This window comes from Cetorhinus maximus, chromosome 1 (assembly GCF_964194155.1).
Source record: "Cetorhinus maximus chromosome 1, sCetMax3.hap1.1, whole genome shotgun sequence".
NCBI lineage: Eukaryota > Metazoa > Chordata > Chondrichthyes > Lamniformes > Cetorhinidae > Cetorhinus > Cetorhinus maximus.
The window spans coordinates 131,187,714-131,211,252 of NC_135879.1; the positions used below are offsets into that span (position 1 = coordinate 131,187,714).

Genomic DNA, 23,539 nt, shown 5'->3' on the forward strand with positions numbered 1-23,539 from the left:
TAGCTGAAGAGGTTTTCAGTTTGTTTTTTGAGGTAATTTATGTTCATTTTGAAGTGTTTGATTTTTCAGTTATAAAATCTTTGTTTTCTGAACCTTTTTGGGGCTTTTAAAAAAGAGACCTGAAAAAACTGCATTGGCAACTCAAGATTTATGACTGCCTATGAAAATCTGTACAAAATTCACCAATTGTGCATCAAATGCCTTTTACAAAATTGCCAAGGCAGAAATTGTCTACTGATGGGTGAAGCAACGTGTGATGACACCTACAAGCATAAAAGGGGCTTAAAGTGCACATAAAGTATGAGAAATGGCTGATGAGTCAGGATGCAGAAGGTGGGTTGGGCGGAGGTAGATGGCATGAAAGATATCAAGATAAGTTTGGGTCTCAGTCTCCAGCTCCCTGCCAAATCTTAGAACCTGCTCAGTTGCATATTGACACATTATGAGCAAAACAATGCTCAATTGCTAACTCTGTATCGACAAATTCATGACATGCACTCCGCTACTCTTCCAGCTAAATGTTGGTCTCAAATATTGTTTTATATGCAATAAGAGCTAAGCACAATCCCAACAGAATTTACAGTAAATGGCATGAAATACAATTGCTGCCCCAGTCCAATGCACTGAAAACATGAATTCTAAGTGCACAAATGTTAGCTAATACAACTGGGAAAATAAGACACTAAGCCAGAGCAGTTCAACAGATTAATCTTGCGACAAAACCATCTGGGTGAGAAAGACACCTCTGAGTGAAGAGATAGCAAAATGGAAAATTCTCATGCCCACGTAATGGCTGAGATTTGGCAGTTGTAATGACAGCCAAACTGCCAGCATTCACTATCTTTACCCTATGAAACTGACAGCAACTTTTGACGTCCACACATATGCATTTAAAAGCCGAAATCCAGAAACTGTTGCCACCAATTCCCTTCTTCCACATGCTGTGTTGTTGTAGATACAAACTTTAGAAATTACTTGAAATGACATGAACACAGTTTAAGAATATAAGGTCTCTGTTTAAGATGGAGAACAAAGAAAAGTACAGCACAGGAACAGGTCCTTCGGCCCTCCAAGCCTGCGCCAATCATATTGCCCATCAACTAAAACATTTTGCACTTCCAGAGTCCGTATCCCTCTATTCCCATCCTATTCATGTATTTGTCAAGCTGCCTCTTAAACACCACTATCGTACCTGCTTCCACCACCTCCTCTGGCAGCAAATTCCAGATACTCACTACCCTCTGTGTAAAAAACTTGCCCCGCACATCTCCTCTATAATTTTCTCCTCTCACCTTAAATCTATGTCCCCTAGTAATTGACTCTTCCACCCTGGGAAAAAGCTTCTGACTATCTACTCTGTCCATGCCACTCAATTTTGTAAACTTCTATCAAGTCGCCCCTCAATCTCCGTAGCTCTAGTGAGAACAATCCGAGTTTCTCCAACCTCTCCTCATAGCTAATAACCTCCTGACCAGGTAAACCTCCTCTGCACCCTCTCCAACGCCTCCATATCCTTCTAGTAATGTGGTGACCAGAATTGCACGCAATATTCCAAGTGTGGCCTAACCAAGGTTCTATACAGCTGCAGCATGACTTCCCAGCTTTTATACTCAATAGCCCTGCCAATGAAGGCAAGCATGCCATATGCCTTCCTGACTACCTTATCCACCTGCGTTGCCACTTTCACTGACCTGTGGATCTGTACACCCAGATCCCTCTGCCCGTCGATGCACTTAAGGGTTCTGCCATTTACTGTATAATTCCTGCCTGTATTAGACCTTCCAAAATGCATTACCTCGCATTTGTCCGGATTAAACTCCATTTGCCATTTCTGCGCCCAAGTCTCCAACCGATCTATATCCCGTTGTATCCTTTGACAATCCTCTTCACTATCTGCAACTCCTCCAACCTTAGTGTCGTCTGCAAACTTACTAATTAGCCCAGTTACATTTTCCTCCAAATCATTTATGTATACTACAAACAGCAAAGGTCCCAGCACTGATCCCTGCGGAACTCCACTAGTCACAGCTCTCCATTCAGAAAAGCACCCTTCCACTGCTACCCTCTGTCTTCTATGACCAAACCAATTCTGTATCCATCTTGCCAGCTCACCACTGATCCCGTGCGACTTTACCTTCTGTACCAGTCTGCCATGAGGGACCTTGTCAAAGGCCTTACTGAAATCCATGTATATAACATCCATTGCCCTTCCATTGTCGATCATCTTTGTCACTTCCTCAAAAAACTCAATCAAGTTAGTGAGACACGACCTCCCCTTCACAAAACCATGCTGCCTCTCACTAATACACCCATTTGCTTCCAAATGGTAGTAAATCCTGTCACAAAGAATCTTCTCCAATAATATCCCTACCACTGACGTAAGGCTCACTGGCCTGTAATTTCCTGGATTATCCCTGCTACCCTTCTTAAACAATGGAACAACAGATGTGGAGAAATTTTTTCTCTCAAGAGGATCGCAAGTATGGGGAATTATCTTCCCCGGAAAGCAGTGGAGGCTGGGTCATTCAATATTTTCAAGGCAGTTAGATAGATTTTTGACAGACAAGGGAGTGAAGGGTGATGGGGGTGAGGGGCGAAATGGAGTTGAGACAACAACCAGTTCAGCCATGATCTCACTCAATGACAACAATTTGAAGGACTAAATGGTCTACTCCTGCTCCTTAGTCCCATGTTTAGCTCACTGTAAAAACCCCAAAAGTTCTAAAACAAAAACAAAAATACCTGGAAAAACTCAGCAGGTCTGACATGAAAATATTCAATGACCCAGCCTCCACTGCTTTCCGGGGAAGATAATTCCCCATACTTGCGACCCTCTTGAGAGAAAAAATTTATCCACATCTTCATCTTAAACGGAGCCCTCATATTCTTAAACTGTGTTCATGTCATTTCAAGTAATTTCTAACGTTAGACAACACAGCATGTGGAAGAACAGGGAATTGGTGGCAACAGCTTCTACCTTGTTGAATGAAGTGTCAGTGAGTTTTTAAATGTCATACTAAGTTCATAATTACTGGACAACTTCTCCAGCCTTGAAAAAATAATTCTATGTCTATAAAATTTTAAATTTCTCCATTATGGTAAAAAATGCATAGATTTTAAAAATGCTTGTTTGTAAAGTTGACAATGCTTTAGCTTCTACATTAATCCCATAAATATGTCCCAACCTTTATTTCATTCTCTGTAAAGTGATTAAAAAGTGAAGGATAATCAGCGCTTTTTACATCCTGATTTGCCTTCTGTAAAAATTCTTCAATGTGACCAACTGTAACCTGCTTGATGACACACAGCATCGTGACTCGGAATTATATCGCTGGTACTTCACTGTTGCTGTGCCAAAATCCCTTCCTAACAGCATTGTGGCGACATCACGAGAACTGCGGTGTTTCAAAAAGGCAGCTCACCACTGCCTTCTCAAGGGCAATTAGCAATGGACAATGAATGCTAGCCTTTCTAGTGACACATCCCATGAACGAATAAAAAAATGCCAGATGCTGGATGGCAGAGGTTCTTGGGAAGTGTTCTGCATGCCATGCTAGATCTTTGTGGGTAGCTTTCTTAGAGGTCAGCAGCAAGCAGGTTGCTATGCCACCAACTGCAAAATCCATGCCATTACAGCAATTTCCTATTCTTAGCAGAGAAGGAAGACACGAAATTATAATATGAGGCATCATACAGAATTCACCTTGTGGCGTAACAATTAATGAGTTCCCCAGCTTAAATAGAACTGGCAGCTCCAGGGATCTCCAAAGAGATGGATAAGTTGAGATGACATATTGTGTATTCAGGATTTTGTTATCAAAAATTCTCATTGCTGAAAAACAATTATTTTATCTACATTGAACGTAAAAATTTTACAAAGAACAAAGTGATTCACTGTTTGCGGCAGTTAATAAGTTTTAGCAATTAGATTTGTCTTACTGAGATCCAAAGCAACAAAAAATAATTTCACTAGCTCTGAATATCAACAGAAAAACATGATCACATCAACTAAGAAATCTACTCACACACTATGAATTTAATTGAATCAAGACACAAATCCGGAAAGAATAAACTTTAAAGCTTAAGTAGGCATAAGTGACTAAACAATTTTCAAGTCCAAAAAGAAGACTTTTCGCAATCAAGATAAAGGATATTATCACTGGGAAATTGCACACTTTTCCATTTCTGATATGGAATCTCAGGATCATGGTTAAGGTAAATAAATCTCCCTTTACCGTGCACCACAGCTTCAAGCAGACAGGCATATGTTCCACTTCCCTCATCTTGGAACTCCATGGCTATTGATTAAGATCAGCAAACTATTGCAATTCTTAAACTGAAACAATTTTGTACTGCAGATTCCTTGCTACTACTAATTTTGCCAAAAGTACACAGTCAAATTATAATGGGACTTTTACAGTCAACCACAAGTAAACTTCGTCTCATTAAGTGGGTGAGACAGGTGAAAAGTATGTGGGGGCCAACTGTGCGAACTAGCCAGCTTTCATTAATTTGAATGCAAATGGAATGGCATTCACATCAATAGTGGGGAAGTTAGTAAAGTCATCTGAAACATCATTGAACTTAATTTATTCTTTCATGGGATGCGGGAATTGCTGGCAAGGCCAGCATTTGTTGCCCATTCATAACTGCCCAAGAACCAACTGGTTTGCTAGTCCATTTCAGAGGGCAGTTAACAGTCAAGCCACACTGCTGTCGGTCTGGAATCACATCTAGAAGTGACCAGGTAAGGGCAGCAGATTTCCTTCCTCAAAAGGACATTAGTTATCCACATGGGTTTTCACAACAATTGAATATGGTGTTTATAAGACAATTACTGAGACCAGCATTTAATTTTCAGGTTAATTGAATTTCAATTCCACCTGCTGCTATGATGGGGTTTGAACCCATGTCCCCAGAACATTAGACTGGGCCTCTGGATTACTAGTCTAATGACATTACCACTACACCACCATCACCCCTCAAATACCAATTCAAAGAATTATGAGCAATTTAGCAGTTAACTAGCATGAAGCTCAATGGAGTACACATGCGGCAAGAGTGCTAAACATGGGAATTTGTGTGAGGGAATTCAGCGCAGTTTTGGAAGAGGTGCTGTTCTGGTCTTTTACAGAACATCGAGTGGTCTGAGAGAGGGAGTAGGTCACAGTGAGACATGAGAGCGTCATCAAGATGCTTTAATTGGGTAAACGGGTAGATGATTGGTTGGTGAGTTTTAAGCTTTTAATCCTCAGTCCTTGCATTTGCCCAACAAGTTTGAGGTTCTTGCAGCCTACATGGAGGATTAGTGAACTGACCACAGCACCATGGTACGGGGCCATTCAAGTGGGGGGCAGGGGCGCGGTAAAAAGGAATGTACTAGTAGTAGGGGTCAATATAGTTAGGGATACAGATGCTATTCTCTTTAGCAGAGAATGAGTGTCCTGAATGTGAGATCAGAGAGCTGGAGCCATGTCTCAAAGATAGTATGGGAGAAATGGGTTTTGATTCACCAGTACTGGGCAAAAGAGGGAACTGTATCTTTGAGATGACCTTCATTTGAACCGTATTGAGACCAGTACCCTGGCGATTCACAACTAGGGCGTAGAGAGGGCTTTGACTTAAATAGAGTTGGGGGTGGCTCAGGGGGTAGAGGAGGAGGGGGAAGGGTTCACGTGAGGGGAGATTTAGAAAGTAAATGAGAAAGGAAAAGGCAATAGTTCAGGGTAGCAATACGGGGAATGATAACCAAAGTGTGACAGGAAGGGACAGAGCGTGCAAACATAACAATGCACCAGCAAAAAGGGACAGAGTTGGGAAAATTGTATAAAAAAAGGTGGATGAAAGTGGTATTAAAAAAGGTGGATGAATTCATAGCACAAATAGAAATAATTGGGTCTGATATGATAGCCAATACAGAGACATGGTTACAAAGAGACCACGGCTGGGAACTGAATACTCAAGGTATTTGACATTTTGGAAGGATAGGAAGATAGGACACGAAGGAGGGTTAGCTCCATTAATAAAGGATGAGATCATTACAGTAGTGAAAAATGATCTTGGCTTGCAAAATCAAGATGTAGAATCAGTTTGGGTGGGGATAAGAAATAGCGAGGGAAAAAAGTCATTGGTGGGAATAGTTTATAGCTCCCCCCTAACAGTAGCTACAGTGTAGGGCAGAGTATAAATCAAGAAATAATGTGTAATGAGGCAGGATAAGTAGGCAAGAGTGATCATAAAATTATGATTTCATTTTCAGGGTGCAAAACTGGAATCTAAAGCTCGAGTCTTCTGGGAAATAGATTAGAACTTAAGACAGTAGATAAACACTGGCAGACATTTAAGGAGATATTTCATAACTCTCAAAGATATACTTTATTCAAAAAGAAATACTTGATGTATGAAAAGGATGCACCATTCGTGGCTAACTGTGGAAGTTAAGGATGGCATCAACTTGAAAGAAAAGGTTTACAATGCTGCAAAGATTAGTGGTAAGCTAGAAAATTAAGAAATTAGAAATGAGCAAAGGATGGCTAAAAAAACTAAGAGGGAGAAAAAGAAAGAGAAAGTAAAATATAAGAATAAATTAGCACGAAACAAAGAAGTGGCTTTAAGGCCAGGTGAGAAGGGGCGAGCTGGTTCCGCTCTATTCAACCTCCTCAGTTGGTCACAACAAAGTTTGAAGTTTTTTTTTATGAGGGTATGCCTTTTCCAAATCAGAATGTATTTAACTATTTAAGCTCTGAGCAATAAGCTCATGGGGAGGTGGTGGCATAGTGGAATTGGCACTGGAACTAGTATTACAGAGACCCAGGGTAATGCTCTGGGGACCCAGGTTCAAATCCCACCAGATTGTGTAATTTGAATTAATCAAAAATCTGGAATTTTAAAAGTCTGATGATGGCCATTAAACCATTGCCAATTGTTGTAAAACAAAAAAAATCTGGTTCACTAATGTCCTTTAGGGAAGGAAATCTGCATTCCTTACCTACATGTGACTCCAGACCCACAGCAATGTGGTTAACTTTTAAATGCCCTCAGAACAAGGGCAATTAGGGATGAGCAATAAACGCTGGCCTAGCCAGTGACGCCCAAATCCCATGAATGAATGAAAAAAATAAGGAACTAACTAAACAAAGGTTTTCTTGAGTCAAAGAAAGAGCAAAATTTATTAACCACTTAACTCAAGAAAAGTAATAAAAATGTGACATCAAGCATTTGGCCCTCATGCAGTCATTCAGGCGAGGGCACACGGGTATCAGAAATGAGGGAAGTTAGAGCTCAATAAAAGAAAACTAAAAGAATATACAGTTAAATGTCCTTTGATTGTTCTCGAGGTGTGGATCTTAATTGCTGTGGCCAATTTGGGTGAGTATAGTTGGTTTCTTGGATGTGGTCAAATGTAGAAGATATTGCAATTATTACGAGATCTCAGTTCACTGGTCGGGTTCTGATAGAGTTGGCTTCTCAAACCGGACAACACACTTATTCCAAAAGTGAGAGAGGGAGAGAGAGCAGCCTTCAGCCCATTTCCTCTGCTTAAGGCTTTCTTGACACCGCCTATGTCACTTGAAATCTCTCTCAAGCGGCTGGAAATCTCTCTAGCGGCTGGGCAGCCTTGCCTTGGAATACTTAACCCACTGTATTACCAAGAGGTTTTGGGTGCGTCTGTCTGCGGCAGCCATTGTTTCAACATCCAGTACTTTGCATTTTTAATGCCTCTTCATTAGAAGGTTAAGAATTTCGATGTGTGTTTGGATTATTGGAAATGTCCCTCTCTTCACATTCCCCTGAGGGTGACTGGTTTGTTTCTCACATTCATCTTGGGAGTGTCCTTGCATTTTTAAGCAGTTTGCCCTCAGTACAAATTGCAAAATTTCCAGTTAGTTGAAAGTTGAAAAATCATATTTTCAAAAAAAATAAAGGGCACAGCGCAAGCTTCCACAAGTATATGAAAAGGAAGTAGCTAAAGTAAATATTGATCCTTTAAAAGATGAAAATGGAAAATTAATAATGGGAATAAGGAAATAGAGGCTTTGAACAAATATTTTATACCTGTCCTCACAGTGCAAGATACAAAAAGCATCCTATGAATAGTAGAAAATCGAGGGACATAGGGAAGGAGGAACTTAAAACAATCATAGTCAAGGGAGAAAAGTTGAGGAAAACTAATGGAACTAAAGGTTGACGAGTCTCTTGGACCTAATGGCCTGAATCTAAAGGTCTTAAAAGAAGTGGCTGCAGTGTTAGTGGATACATTGGTTATAATCTACCAAAATTCCGTAGATTCTGAAAAGCTCCCAGCGGATTGGAAATACACAAATATAATTCAACAAAGGGGAGAGAGAGAACGGCAGTTAGCCTTACATCTGAGATTGTGAAAATGCTGGAATCCATTGTTCAGGAAGTCGTAACAGGACATTTAGAAAGTCAAAATGCAATTAAGAATCAACATGATTTTCTGAAAGGGAAATTGTGTTTGACAAATTTATTAGGCTTCTTTGAGGCCGCAATCAGATCAGCCATGATCTTATTGAATGGCTGAGGAGGTTCCAAAGACCAAATAGCCCACTCCTCCTGTTTCTTATGTTCTTATGGGGCACCATGCCCAAAAAAAAAAGCAGTTTTTGTCTGTTCATAGCTACGAAGCAGTTTCTTTAATTCAGTCGCAAGACAAAAGGTTGAAAAACAGTTATTCACACAAATATGTCCCCAGCTTAACTTAATATAAATGTCATTGATTTAATCAGTCATCTCCAAAACTACAGAAAGCTGGAAGGGAGCAACCAAGCCTCAATCAAACAAAAATATGTACAAATTGTCTAAGAATATAGCTGGCACGTTCTTCTCATTTGAGCTAACAACCATGCCAGTTCAGCAAACCCCAGCAGAAACAGATTAAAAAGTTTAAATCATTAAGTTGGTTTAAACCTTCCAAAAGATAAGTTAGGTTAATTTGTTTCTGCAGTTAGCAAGACAAGTACTGCATATACAAAGGCTAGCTACCAAATAGCAGCTTAGAATTTGATTGTCACAATTTGTTTCTGTTTATAAAGCTGGATAGTATATTAGCTAGATATTACAGCCGGGGAAGCTAGAGGCCACAAGGAACCAAGACTCACCAATGAATGCAATTTTAAATACAGAAGCCTAAATATAAGAAAAGCAGAAAATAACCTGAAATATCTAAATTCACCTTCCAGTGTTCCAATAATTCATGAGGAGTTATTTTAGAGCTTATGTGGGCTGTGCGCTTTCAAGAACTGACATATGGGGAAATAGTGTCTTTTATCAGTTAAAATAAGGACCTATAGAAAAATGTACAAGTGTAGAACTGGGGCACCAGCATGGTCCCTGGGCTACCCCACTCGATCTATTTTTAGCTTGACAATATCTATTTATAACATATCCTGTTTTAAATCAATTTTCTTGCCAGTGCCACTTCTGACCCATTATTTTATGACGCTGCGCGTTAGCTATTATCATTTAAGTGGAACAGTAACAAAAGCTCTTGGAGTAGCAAATACATAATATGAAATTAATTTTCATCGTTTTACTTCAATAATATCTTGAAAAAAAAACAAGTGTACTTTGTTATATACAAGCTCCCTTCCCGGAGTCCATATTCACTGTCCTTAACATAACTTGTTAAGTTATGTTTTTTCTGGTGCTCATACACTAGAAATTTGAAAATTGTTTGTAATATTTTCCCACGAAATATTCCGATCACTAATCTACAATTTCCAGGTATGTCTCCACAGTTATTTAAAGCAATGGCGATATGTTAGCCACTTTGCAAAGCTCAGGAACATCATCCAAAGTTTATCAAACTTACAAAATGTCAGTTTCACTAATTTCAACCCTCATTTGCTTTAAGAAACTTGGGTGCAAATGGTCCAGACTTGGGATTCTGTTTCTTTTAAGAGTATCTAACCTCGGTATAGCCAGAATATCCTTTGCTATTTGCCTAGTTTAGGTCCTCCTCTGCGGTTCCTGGAAATCGGATATTTCACTTCAGCAAATCTCTTATTCCTAGGTAAAGACAATATAATTTACTCGTAATAATTCAAAGTCGTTTTTGCCCAATATTCAAATTATCCAGAAATTCGAATTAAGTAACTGGCACACTGGCCCTTACAAATGCAATTTGAATTATCCAGTAATTTGAATTAAGCAACTTCAAATTAACAGGAGTAGACTGTAACTTTTTAATAACTTTCTCTCTGTCCTTCGATTCCAGCCTCTTGCAGCCAATTTTATTTGGATTTATATTTTAATTTTTGCTTACTGCAGCCAATTTGAAAACTGCTTAGTTGTCATTTCAGTTTTTATAAGCCATCTTAAATTCAGTATTTACCTTCTCACTTTTCCCACCTGCTTTTGCTAATCTCAGACTTTATCAAATATTCCTGCCCACTGAATTCCTTGCACATTTTGAAAGCCCTTTTTATTCCCATTTCCAGTCTTTACATCAAAACAAAATCACTTCAACATTAGAATCCAAAAGATAATCATCAATTATGGAGAGAGTTATGTCTTATCAGTCAACAATCGATCAACATAACTGAAACTTACCTTAAGTTTAAACTCGAGCTGTGGCATAACTGAAAGCAGCAGGTGAGGATCAATAGCGAAAAGCTCCATAATAAGATCAAATACGTGCTCAGACAAATCACTGACTGAAGACTTTCCCAGAACTAGGACCTGATTAAAGAACTGATGAAACAAATTTTAGTAAATATAAAGTGTTGAAATCAGTCAGAGCACCTTAGAAACAAAATGATAATGTTTATAAATATCACCATAAAGTAAAATCAAGTAACACTTAATTCAATACATGGGGCATTAAACATATTGATGACTTCAAAATCTGAGTATTATTTCAAGAGTAACGACCTAGAGAAAAATAACAAAATTGCATCTTTTGAATGGGTGCTGCTCTACCTCTCCTGGTACGCTTTCGCTGACAGAAAATGTGAATTTAGGTTTCTGAACTAGAAATGCAATTACTTTTCCAACCTGTGTACTATTTGCTACAATACTTCTAATTAAGATAGCCACCTAGTTCAAAACTCTTAACCTTTAGAATTTTTCTCCTCCACTTATACAGGACTTTGGGAAACCTGAAACCAAAGATAATGAGCATAACTGAAATTATTTTGTGAACTTGGGCAGTTAGGCTAAAACAAAGGTGTAATGGGATTTGCTGGCATCTGATTGAAATTCAGCTCAAACCCAGTTTTAGTTTAGAACTGGTTTGCTTAGGCCAGATTGCAATCATCAAATTTTGAAGTTTGAAGCCAACCAGTACAAGAAGGAGCATTGAAAAAAAAACACTTCTGTTTCACAACATTCACTACCACAGTAATAACACATTAGCTGGGAAATTCTGATCCGTGAGTGTGCTGCTATTTTCTTGATACAGCATATTGGAGCTCAACATCCTGCCCAAAGTGTGTTGAAAGTTGCTAAAATAACATGCAACAGCCAAAAAAAATTGCTAGGTTTCCAAGCTATTCTAGCACAAATGCTGGGCAATTTTAAATGTGTGTTTTGTACCAAGTATTCTGACAAATTAGAAATTGTTTAAAAGTAAGCATTTTTTGGCTAGTTTTTCAGTTGTAATGACAATAGCATCTTGACCAAACTGTAATCTGGAACTGGGGTGGTGTGGTTTCTCTCATAATTGTTTCCATATTTCAATGGTCTGCTCCCAAAAAGTCAAATGTATTTAGGAAGAAATTTATGAACATGAACAGAAAACTTTGATTGAACGAATATTTCATGAACAGAATGTCAGATAAGAGCAAGGTTGCAAATATATATTTAAGATGAACTATTCTAGTGAGTGGCAACTATGTACTTCTACAAGGGCGGTTTCCAGTTTGACAAGTGGTGAAAGACACCAGAGGATAATGGTAAATTTTCAAGAAAGGTAACATGATTATGATGATAAGTTGGTATTCATTTACAAGATGTCATTAGTAGGCACTGTTGGCATAGTTCAGTGGTTAAGAATGATCTTTTTCAATAATCCAGCATATGGTTTAAAAATACAAAATCTCAAACCATGTATATCAACAAATGTTAATAAGTTTCTTCAAAAAAATACATTCTGAAACAAAGATTAAAGGCTAATGCCCTTTGTTCAGAACACTTTGAAGGCTGAAAAAGGGTAAAGGAAAAATTAGGATGAAGTAACTTAAGAACACCAAACTTGTGTTTAAAAAGCCAGAATATTGAAGGAGGATCCTGGGGGATAAGCAGTTCAAATTTGGAGATCCTGAGAAAGGATGCAGATTTTCCCCGTCTCAATCTGACTTACATAAGAACATAAGAAATAGGAGCAAGTCTGCTGTTTGCCAACCCCACCCCCACCCCAAAGTTTGGTCTGCCATTCAACAAGATCATGGCAGACCTACCTGAGCCACACCTACCCAAACTATCCCTATATGTTTTAACTCTAAGGGATTCAAGCATCTATTGATCTCTGACTTGAAACTACTCAATGACTGGGCTTGCCCTTTGAGGTAAAGAATCTCAGACTCTCACACTGTTGAGTGAAGAAATTACTCATCACAGTATTAAATGGCCTTATTCTGAGACTGTGATGGCCAGTTCTGGACTCCCAGCATCCACCAATCAAGCCCCTTAAGAATTTATATGTTTCAATGGGATCACTTCTCATTCTTCTAAATTCTAGGTACCATAAATTGCAGAGTCGAAGTTGACCTTTGAAGCCTCAAAAAATCTGTCCAAAAAATGGAGGTCAACTGATATGTCAAGCATAAAATGTAAACTGCTAGTACTGTTACAGATGGTCACCATTTTGGAGTGTGGAAAAAAAAGTGATTCAAATTAAATCAACGTAGCATGTTTTATTGGATGAATTAATTCTACAAGCATACCTTCAATGTCAAAACATTTTACAAATCATCAAATTCATTGTCTTCAGCATCCAATGCAACGAGTTCATCAAATTCATCGAGTCAATCTGGCTATGGCTTCATCATACACATCTCACTCTGGATCAAATTTGGCACTTTGAGTTTCAGAATCATCCCCACACCAAATCATCTTCCTCCCCATCCACTGAACTATTTATTCTGCACTTATGAATAACCTGATAAGTTTCTGCATTAATGACACAATGACAAAACCACACAAAACATCAAATCGGGCAGCATACATATTTTCACTCTTCATCAAAGTTTTTTCTTCATCAACTGTCCACCTATTCCATTTGGCGTGATCAAGGTCGTGGATGGTTTGTTGGTGCACACATCCAAAAGGCTGAACTACCGACATTAGACCCCTAGGTATAACTGTAATTTGGGTGTTATTTCTTCACATGCACTTCTTGAGCTCATCGATTAGGTGGGATCTGAACATGTCCCACACTAAAAAACTAGTTTTTTTTTTAACCTAGGCCTATGCCATGTACCATCAATCCACAACTTCACTACAGCCTTATCCATCCAACTGTTGTCAAGGGCATGCACAAAAATTCCTGCAGGGAACTTCATTTTCAACTTTTACATTTGAAAATTACCACAGGCTTTAATTTTGTTCCATCAGCCTTGCAGGCTAGTATCACCGTGAATCTTGTCTTCTGATCTTGTGGTTTTCATTGGAACTGTTTTTGAACCTTCCCACTCCACAGTTTGGCTGCTCGGCATATTGAAATTCATGCATGCTTCATCCATATTGCTGATGCGACATAATGAGTCCACGTGTTTTGCCACTGTCTGATGAAGAATCACTGGGAACTGGTTGTTTGGCATCAAGGCCTATTGTTTGTCTCTGGGCAATCTTATCTTCTGCCACAACACTAGACATATTCATAGACATAGACATAAAGCAGTTATACCAACTAGCTGCAGCTCTGAAATTTTTACTGGACTTGGGGTTTGATTTGGCCCACTTAAGTGTATAAACACTGCATTTCTGGTAACGACGTAACCATTCTGATGATTTGAGGGCCTATTCCAATACACATTTTTCAAGATCAGGTCAGTGGCTGGTCCCTGTTCTCATGGTTCATTTGGTCTTGGGTATCTTCAACATGGATTCCTCCTCCTTCCATTCTTGCATCATTTTTTCACCAACACCAAATTCTCTTGCTGTAGTTATTTAATGAGTTAGCATATGTTACGACTTATAGCTTGAAACCAGCTTTGTGCTCCATTCTTTTTGCCACAAGGTCCATTTCTGAACATCGTTTACCCATGTGCAGTCTATTTTGTGTGGGCGTATCTTAAGCACCTGCGCTGCTTCTTTGCCACCCGTATTGCCTGTGTGATCCCATGCACTAGCTTATAAAGTGAGCCAAAAACATGCAATTCTCAGGTTAAAAATTGAGGCTGACTCCTAATGCGAGTATAGAAAAGGGGAGTCAATTTATATGCCGAGCATTGGCTTAAACATGGTTTTTGGCACCGAGAAAATGGGGCCATTTTATATACCAGGTAGACTTATATGCCGCAATCTACAGTAATATCGGCCGAGTCTGCTCAAACTCTTATTATAGGACAATCTACTCATGCAAGGATCAATCTAGTGAACCTTTACTGCACCCACTCTAAGGCAATTATATCCTTCCTTAGGTGGGGAGTCAAAGCTGCACACAGTACTCCAGGGAGTAGGCTCACCAATGTGCCATGCAATTACAACAAGACTTTTTACTCTTACATTCCAAGACCCTTGTAACAAAAGCTAACATACAATTTGCTTTCCTAACTGCTCGCTGTACCTGTATATTAACTTTGTGATTCATTCACAATGAAACCTGGGCCCCACTGAATATCAACAGTTCCCAGTCTCTCACCATTTAAAATATATTCTGCTTTTCTATTTTTCCCAAAGTTAATATTTAACATTTCCCAACATTACATTCCATTTGCCACGTTCTTGCCTGGTGACTCAATCGGCACGAATCCTTTTGAAGCTCTTTGCATCTTCTTCACAGCTTACTTTCCCCAACTAGCTTTGTATTGGTAACAAGCTTGGATACATTATGCTTGGATCCTCATCTTAGTCACTGTTGTAGAATGTAAAAAGCTGAGACCCAAGTAGTGAATACAGGTGATTTTGCCTTTCCAAACCAAAATTGGCCCATTTATTCCAGCTGTGTTTTCTGTTCATTAACCAATCTTCAATCCATGCTAATCTGCCAGGTAGACCTAATCCCATGAGCTCAATTTTGTGTCATTATAATACAATTAGATTGCAAAGAGGCAAAAGGGTGTAAGATGGCTCATTTATAATTTAAGATGGTCAAAAGATGATCTAATGGATGCAGTGAACATAGTTCTAAAGTAGACATAAAAAATTCCAGAGCTTAGACAGAACTGCCCATCAGACGTTTTTATTTATTGTGCCCATGAGGTGAGAGAAAAGCCTTCCCAGCTATAGAGCTTTACAAAGAAATCTGTCATAAAAGAGAAAGTTCAACTTTTCAAAGATAGATTTAGCTTAAGAAGGAGACAGTCATGCATTCATTTATCTTACTGGACCAGCAACCTAGAATCCAAAAGTTCAAACCACCATGGCAAATTGTGAAAGCAAATTTAATTAATCTAGTAATTTATGGACCAGATGAAATTACTAGATTATTGTTAAAAACACAACTGGTTCATGAAAATTATCCATGAAATGCAACCTGCAACACTTCTACCTGGCCTTGCCTCCCAAGTCAATCAACTCAACTGTAAAAGATTCCAATGAAATACAATAATAAGAAAAATGTTAGATGGGTTTAGCAATGGTCCAGGACAAGACCCAGGCAAGCTCAGCACAATCAAGCCTACAAAGTCCTCTTTGTTAACATCTGGGAACTGGAGCCCCTGTTGAGAAATCTGTGTCTCAGATATTTTTATTATACACTTTTGCGGTGTGGGCATTGCTGTCAAGATTGGCATTTTTTGCTCATCCCTAGTTGCCCTGAAAGGTAATGGTGGATTACCTGCTAGAGCTATAGTCTGTAGCAGGTTGATCTAACTGAATAGTTTGCTAGGCCACTTGATCCGACAGCTCAGAGTCTCCCCTGACGGTAGGAAGAATAGCAGTCACATATCGTAGACTGGGTAAGGGCCAGAGTTTATTGTCTCTTTTACTGATACCAGTTTATTATCACCAGATTTTCTTTTAATCAGAATTTTAAATTCTCAAGCCACCATGAAGGGATTCAAACTGAATTTTTTTCTCAGCTATTCGTCTCAACCTCTAGTTCAGTAACATAAGCATACACGACTGAACTCATACTTGCCAAGGATAACCCTATTCAAGTAGTTGTAAAGGTATTGGACAAACAGGCTGCATTCTGAGGGGAACATTCTCAAGAAAGAGTGGCTTGGTAGTATCACTGCTGATCAAGTTGGCCAAGAACATAGTTGCCATTAGGAATGTGTATCAAAAGACAAGGCAATCAACAGAAGGAAGTAACATGATTGACCTCACGCAATAGATTCCTGTTGTGGATGTATCATTACTTTAGAGGTGTCATACAAATTTAACTTGTTGCAACAGGCCCCCCCACCACCCACCCCCCTCTCAGTCTGCGCGCGCGCGCGTGTCTCTGTGTTAGGAGTGACCACCGCATCGTCATTGTCAAGATGAAGTCTCATCTCAAGAATGGTCACTCTCCATCGTGTAAATTGCCATGACCACTGTGCTGAGTGGGACAGATTAAAGGCAGCTCTCGATCTCTGAAACGGGTCATCTGTCATGTGCTGGTGACCAATATCAATAGCAGGGTTGTATACCAACCCAACCATGCAATTCATGGTTGGGCACATCCCTTATTTGTCTAATACCATCAAGCGGAGAACCCAACCCTGATCCAATAGACTTTGAAAGTGTATGGCAGGAGCAGCATCAGGTATACCTTAGATTGAGAATCATACTACATAGTTATAAAACAGGACTACCTGCATGTTAAACACTAAGGAACAGAGACCATGGAATTAAGCTTTACAAGAGACCAGGGCAAAGCTGTCAGTCCTACTTGCCCATTTGAGAATGAAGATGGGCAGTCAGGTAGCCAACAGGAAAAGGTTTCTTTAGCATTACTTTCCTCAACATTAGACAAGAATAAAACATTTGCAGCATTTTCAGCCAAAAGTGTAAATCTTCCCATTCATTCTCCTGAGGTCCCCGCGATCATAGATGTCAGTGCTCAGCCAATCTGATTCAATCCATGTAACATTAAGTGACTGAGAGCAGTGGATATGCTTAGGCAATAGCCCTTCACAACAACTCAGCTGAGTGTACTCTGGGATGGCAGGACTGTCTTATGAGGAGAGATTGGGCCGACTAGGAAGGTGTCATTGATGCATCAAATGCTGGAAAAACTTACACAGCAAATGTGGGCAAAAAAGCTGAACTCAAGAGGTGAGAGTGCCTGCCCAAGACATCAAGGCAGCATTTGTCCTAGCATGGCATCGAGGAGCCCTAACATAACAGGTGTCAATGTGATTCAGGGAGAAAACTCTCCACTGGTTGGAGTCATACCCAGCACAAAGGAAGATGGTTGTGGCAGCTAGAGGTCAATCATCTCAGCCCAGGGACATCGCTGCAGGTCCTTGGCACCACCATCTTCAGTTGCTTCATCAATGACCTTCCCTTCATCATAAGATCAAAAGTGGGGATATTCGCTGATGATTGCACAAAGTTCAATACCATTTGCGACTCCTCAGATACTGAAGCAGTCTGTGGCAATATGCAGCAAGACCTGGATAACATTTAGGCTTGGGCTGGTAAGTGGCAAGTAACAGTCATGCCACAAAAGTGCCAGAAAATGACAACTCCAACAAGAGAATCTAATCATCTCCCCATGACATTCAATGGCATTACCATCACTGAATCCCCCCACTATCAACATCTTGGAGGTTACCACTGACCAGAAACTGAACTGGGCCAACCATATAAATACTGTGACTAGAAGAGCAGGTTGGAGGCTGGTAATTCTGCGGCAATTACCTCACCTCCTGACTCCCCAAGACTGTCAATCATCTACAAGGCACAAGTCAGGAGCGTGATGGAATGCTCGCCACTTGACTGGATGAGTGCACCTCTAACAACACAAGAAAAAGCAGCCTACTGATTGGTACCCTATCTACCACCTTAAACATTCACTCGCTCCATCACTGGTGCATACTGGCAGCAGTGTATACCATGTACAAGATGTATTGCAGCAACTCGTCAAGCCTTCTTCAACAGCTCCTACTAAACCAGTGACCTCTACCGCCCAGAAGGGCAACACATGGAAACACCATGACCTGCAAGTTCCCCTCAAAATCACACACCATCCTGATTTGGAACTATATCACTGTTCCTTCACTTTCACTGGGTCAAAATCCTGGAACTCACTTCCTAACAGCATTGTTAGTGTACCTACACCACATGTACCGCAGCAGTTCAAGACGACAGCTCACCACCACCTTCTCAAGGGCAACTCAGGATGGGCAACAAATGCAGACCGAGCTAGCAACACCCACATCCCATGAAAGGCTTTGTGGAACACCTTCGCTCAGTCCGCAAGCATGACCCAGACTTTCCTGTTGCTTGCCATTTCTACACACCATCTTGCTCTAATGCTCACATGTCCGTCCTTGGCCTGCTGCAATGTTCCACTGAAGCCCAATGCAAACTGGAGGGACAGCACCTCATCTTCCGATTAAGCACTTTACAGCCTTCTGGACTTAACATCGAGTTCAACAACTTCAGACCATGAACTCTCTTGTCCATCTTGCCCCATTTTTAATTCAATTTTTATCTATTTATTTATTTTCAAATTTTATTCTCTTATTTGTTCATTTTTAAAATCCTTTTTCCCCAGCCACCACCCCCCACCATTTATCACTTGTTTCAATATTGTGCTTTCACAAAGCACTGGCCCTTGTTCTGCTATTAACACCTTCTGCTATCTTACTTTTATACCACTATCAGCAACTTCTTCACTCTTTACCACTACCATTAATACTTGTCTTGAGTCGATGACATCTTTGTCAATCTCTCCTTAGCTGTCACCTATCACTGACCTCCTATCTTGCTCCATCCTCTCTTAAACAGTATAAAATCCATCGCATCACACTTCTACTTCTCTTTAGCTCTGAAAAGAGTCATATGCACTCCAAACATTAACTCTGTTTCTCTCTCCACAGATGCTGCCAGACCTGAATTTTTCCTGCATTTTCTGATTTACGCCATAGACTTGACTTGGTGGGAAGATGAAGAATTGTTTTTATTAGAAAATGATTATCAAGATACTTACACTGGCAATACATGGTTCAATTGTTTGAGCTGTCCTCTTCAGGAGTACTTTAGCTAAATCATAAGCTTGCTTGTTCATGTTCTGAAACAGAAAATTAGCAAACATCTATATGTGCTGGTTTATCATAGCGAATACACAATACTCTGAAAAATCAGTACGTCTTAATATCAATTATTATAAATCTATTAATGGTTTTGAAGATAATGACTGCAGTGCAAAAGTTGTGTCAGTATTTTCCTTTTCACAAGACCCTTCAAATATGCAGTTTTCCACTCCATGCTTTTGGGGCAAGGGTTCTGTCCAAAGCAGAGTTATCCCTACTGCTCAGTGCAGTATCCAGTAAGCAGTTATGTCACACATACCTGGTTGATGACAGGTGTATGTAGAGATAGCTGATCTCAAGCTGAGCTGTGGCAGGGTCGTACTGACCTGTGGGTATGTTGGTAAGAGTTCCCACTGCTGATTGCTTTTTCATTCCTGCTGAAAAATTGAGTCAAAACAGAAGTGGGCCCAATGGCATATTACAACGGTGAACTCCAGATCACAGTTGGTGACAAAAATCTGGATTTCATGTGTTCTGAGAGCTGCAAGAGGAGGCGATGTTAATTAAAGCTTTCCAATGGACCATTAAAGGGCAGCTGCATACTACGCAAGAAAAATGGGGAATGAAGAATGTAGATCTTGGACCTTTCCCTCAACAATGCTGTCAAGGTCCTATTTAAAATGTTATATGAGGCGTCATAGCGATCCTTGCTTGGACAGAATCATCACACAAAATTAGATCCCATTAGGAATCAACTGTCTGCATTTGCTTCGGTTTGTAAGTTGATGCAAAAATAATGGTTCTTGAATTCAAAGCAATTCTTTAATATCCACAGGGAATTGAACTTAGTCCAGTTGCGTCCTCTGGGGACCGATGCAAGGCCACCTAATACAAAAACACTTCAGAACAGGCCATCACCTCAAGTTCAGGATCCTTCAAATATGCAACATGCAGTTTTTATTTCCCCCAAGCTGCTTACATTACAACTTTTCTCATTTCTATACTCTTAAAACAGGGAACAAAAATAAATATTATGCCCGATAATTGCATCAATTAATAGAGGGAGGGAATAGCCAGACCAGAACAGAATTTGAAAGGAAACAGAGCTTTTGCTGTTTAGGGAATAAGGAGGAAAAAAGGTTGAAAGGTGTCAACAGAACCCACTAATATATTTAAAAAATCAGTGTGTACAGGTAATAGAAAAGGAAATGTTATCAAACCAACATGCTCCAAATTGAAACGTATGCATTTACAGTGGGTGGAGAAAGGGCAAGGGGTCCAACAGTTAGCCGACAGCCATGACATGAGAGGTTTCTTTAGCACAGTCAAGACCACCTATGATCCAAGCACCCAAGGCCCCACTCCACTGCTGGCCAAGAATGGAGAGGTGCTCATCAAGGACAGAGAGGCGGTCAGCGCCTGCTGGAAGGAGCACTTGAAAGATCTTCTGAACAAAGACTGTCTTCAGTGCGAGTGTCCTCAACTCCATCCCACAGCATATGACCCACCGCCATCTCAGTACAACCCCAACCTGGCATGAGGCAGAAAAGGCCATTCAACATTTAAGAACAACAAAGCATCAAGAGTAGAGGGAATCCCTGTCAAAGCACTAAAGCACAGCAGAGAAGCACTATTGGCATGAATACATGGCCTCATCTCCCTTATCTGGGAGCAGGAGAGCATGCCAGGAGATCTCAGATGCCGTAATCATGACCGATTTCAAAAATGGTGACAAGTCTGGCTGCGGTAATTATAGATAAATCTCCCTGCCCGTTGGCCACAGGGAAGGTCATCACAAGAATCCTCAATTGCCCTCTCCTTGTGACTGAAGAGCTCCTCCCAGAGTTGCAATGCGGATTCCGCCCAATAAGGGGCACCACGGATGTGATCTTCACCACGTGACAACTGCAAGAGAAATGCAGGGAATAGCACCAATCCTTGTACATGACACTCAGACCTCACAAATGCCTTCGACACTCCCAGCCACGAAGGGTTATGGAGCATCCTCCTCTGTTTTGGCTGCCCCCAAAAGTTTGTCACCATCCTCTGCATGTTCCACAATGACATGCAAGCCGTGATCCTGACCAACGGATCCACCACAGACTCAATCCACGTTCAGACCGGAGTGAAACAAAGCTGTGTCGAGAGAAAGACGCTCTTCTCAATCTTCCTTGCCGCAATGCTACATCTCACCCTCAGCAAGCTTCCCGCTGGAGTGGAGCTAAACTAAAGAACAAGCAGGAACATGTTCAATCTCTGCCGCCTGCAGATCCAAGATCGTCCCATCCCATCCTCTGTCATCGTGTTGTGTGACATAATCACCTTCTAAACGGGATAGGCTCAGATCAGACCTAGCAGTTCAAAACTGGGCATCCAAGAGGTAATTTTAGCCATCAACAGCAGCAGAATTGTATTCAACCACAATCTATAATCTCATGGCTGTCATATCCCTCACTCTACCATTATCATCAAGCCAGGGGACTACCCTTGATTCAATGAAGAGGGCAGAAGAGCATGTCAGGAGCAGCACCACCACCCTCACATTCTCAAAATTTTTCTCTAACTTCAGTGATCAAAACCACCAGTCCCACAGCATTTCTTTCCCCCAGCAAATTCTATAAACGTTTCATTCAGTCTTTCCTTAGAAGTCCAAGATTTCAAATGATATACTTAAGGGACAAGCTTGCAAGCATTTAATATTGCCCTCTGAACTACTTCATAATCTGCAGATTTCTCTTCTGACAGACTAGTGTACACATTCATAGCTCTACCTGTTACTTTGTAACATTAAGGTCCAAGCATCTTTTAGCCACTTCAACTTCACAGCTATCTTTTCAAATGAGCTGAAATATCTTTCAACTCAATCCTCTGTAAACTTGGGCATTAAACAAAGATCATTAGGTAAATCAAATTCCTCAGTGGAATCAGGGTCATCCTCTAAACCACTATCTCTCCTTCCTTTCTTTAATCTAAGCTTTTCTCTAGGCAGTTCATGCCAAGTTGTTTGTTGGAAATTCCCTGTCTCTTATCTTATCTCTTTCCTCCTTTGCTAACTTATCTCTCTAGGGGTCAAGTTCAAGCTTTCGCATTTCCGTTTCTTTTGCTCTTTCCTTTTCTATTTCAAGTCTTTTCATTTCTCTATTTCAAGCTGCATCATTTCGTTTTCCCTTTATCAAGTTCAAGCTTTTTCATTGCTTTATCTTTTCCCAACTCTTTCATTCTTAAGTGAATTTCAGCTAAGCTTTTTTTATATTCAACCATGGAATATGGACATTGCTGACTGGCCAGCATCTATTGCCCATCCCCAATTGCCCTTGAGAAGGTGGTGGTGAGCTGTCTTGTTGAACCACTGCAAAAGGTACACCCACAGTGCTTTTAGGGACGGAGTTCCAGGATTTTGACCCAGCAACAGTGAAGGAACGGTGATATATTTCCAAGTCAGGATGGTGTGTGGCTTGGAGAGGAACATGCAGGTGATAGTGTTCCCACGCATCTGCTACCCTTGTCCTTCTAGATTGCAGCGGTCACGGTTTGGAAGCTGAGGAGTCTTGGTGAGTTTCTCACCAACTGATATACCAGTTTCAGGTTTCTCTTCTTTTAATTCTAAACCTAAAACACCTGAAACCTTTCAGTGACAATCCAGACTCCGAGGTGCCAACGTTCATAAAAACCTAAATGAAACTGAAGCCACTTTTACCTTTCTTAACACAAGAAGTCGACTTAAAAAATTATACATGGTTCACAACAGCAATAAGCTGCTCACTGAAGCTCAGTTTGGCCTCTGCAACACCCACTTGGCTACTGACCTCGATACAACCTTGGTTCAACTATGGACAAAAGAGCTGAACTCAAGGTGAGGTGAGATTTGCTGCCCTCGGCTGAGTGTGGTATCAAGCAGCCCTACCAAAATTGAATTCAGTGGGAATTAGGGGGAAAACTCTTCGCTGGTTGGAGTCATATCTAGCACAATGGAAGATGGTTGTGGTCAATCGAGCTCAATCATCTCAGTCCTGGGACATCACTGCAGGAGTTCCTCAGGGTAGTGTCCTTGACCCAACCATCTTCAGTTTTTCATCAATGATCTTCTCTCCATCATGTCAGAATTGGGGGTGTGTTAGCTAATGATTGCACAGTGCTCAGTATCACTTGCAACTACTCAGATACTGAAGCAGTCCATTCCCACATACAGCAAGGTCTGGACAACATTCTGGCTTGGGCTGATA

General features: G+C 40.4%; 1 protein-coding gene and 1 long non-coding RNA gene across 7 annotated transcripts in view; one reads left to right on the top strand and one right to left on the bottom strand.

The window, feature by feature from the left end:
* LOC144683608 (uncharacterized) overlaps window positions 1–23,539 on the top strand; it is a 559,012-nt gene that overhangs the window by 328,197 nt on the left and 207,276 nt on the right. The window lies entirely within an intron of this gene.
* Window positions 1–23,539, bottom strand: part of pds5a (PDS5 cohesin associated factor A) — a 244,986-nt gene that overhangs the window by 147,806 nt on the left and 73,641 nt on the right. For all 6 annotated transcript variants that reach the window (XM_078546583.1, XM_078546588.1, XM_078546568.1 and 3 more), the window contains 2 exons: window positions 19,274–19,354; window positions 10,576–10,716 (listed from right to left, as the gene is read on the bottom strand). In XM_078546583.1, the coding sequence (XP_078402709.1) occupies window positions 10,576–10,716; window positions 19,274–19,354 (222 nt within the window). The remainder of the gene's footprint in view (window positions 1–10,575; window positions 10,717–19,273; window positions 19,355–23,539) is intronic.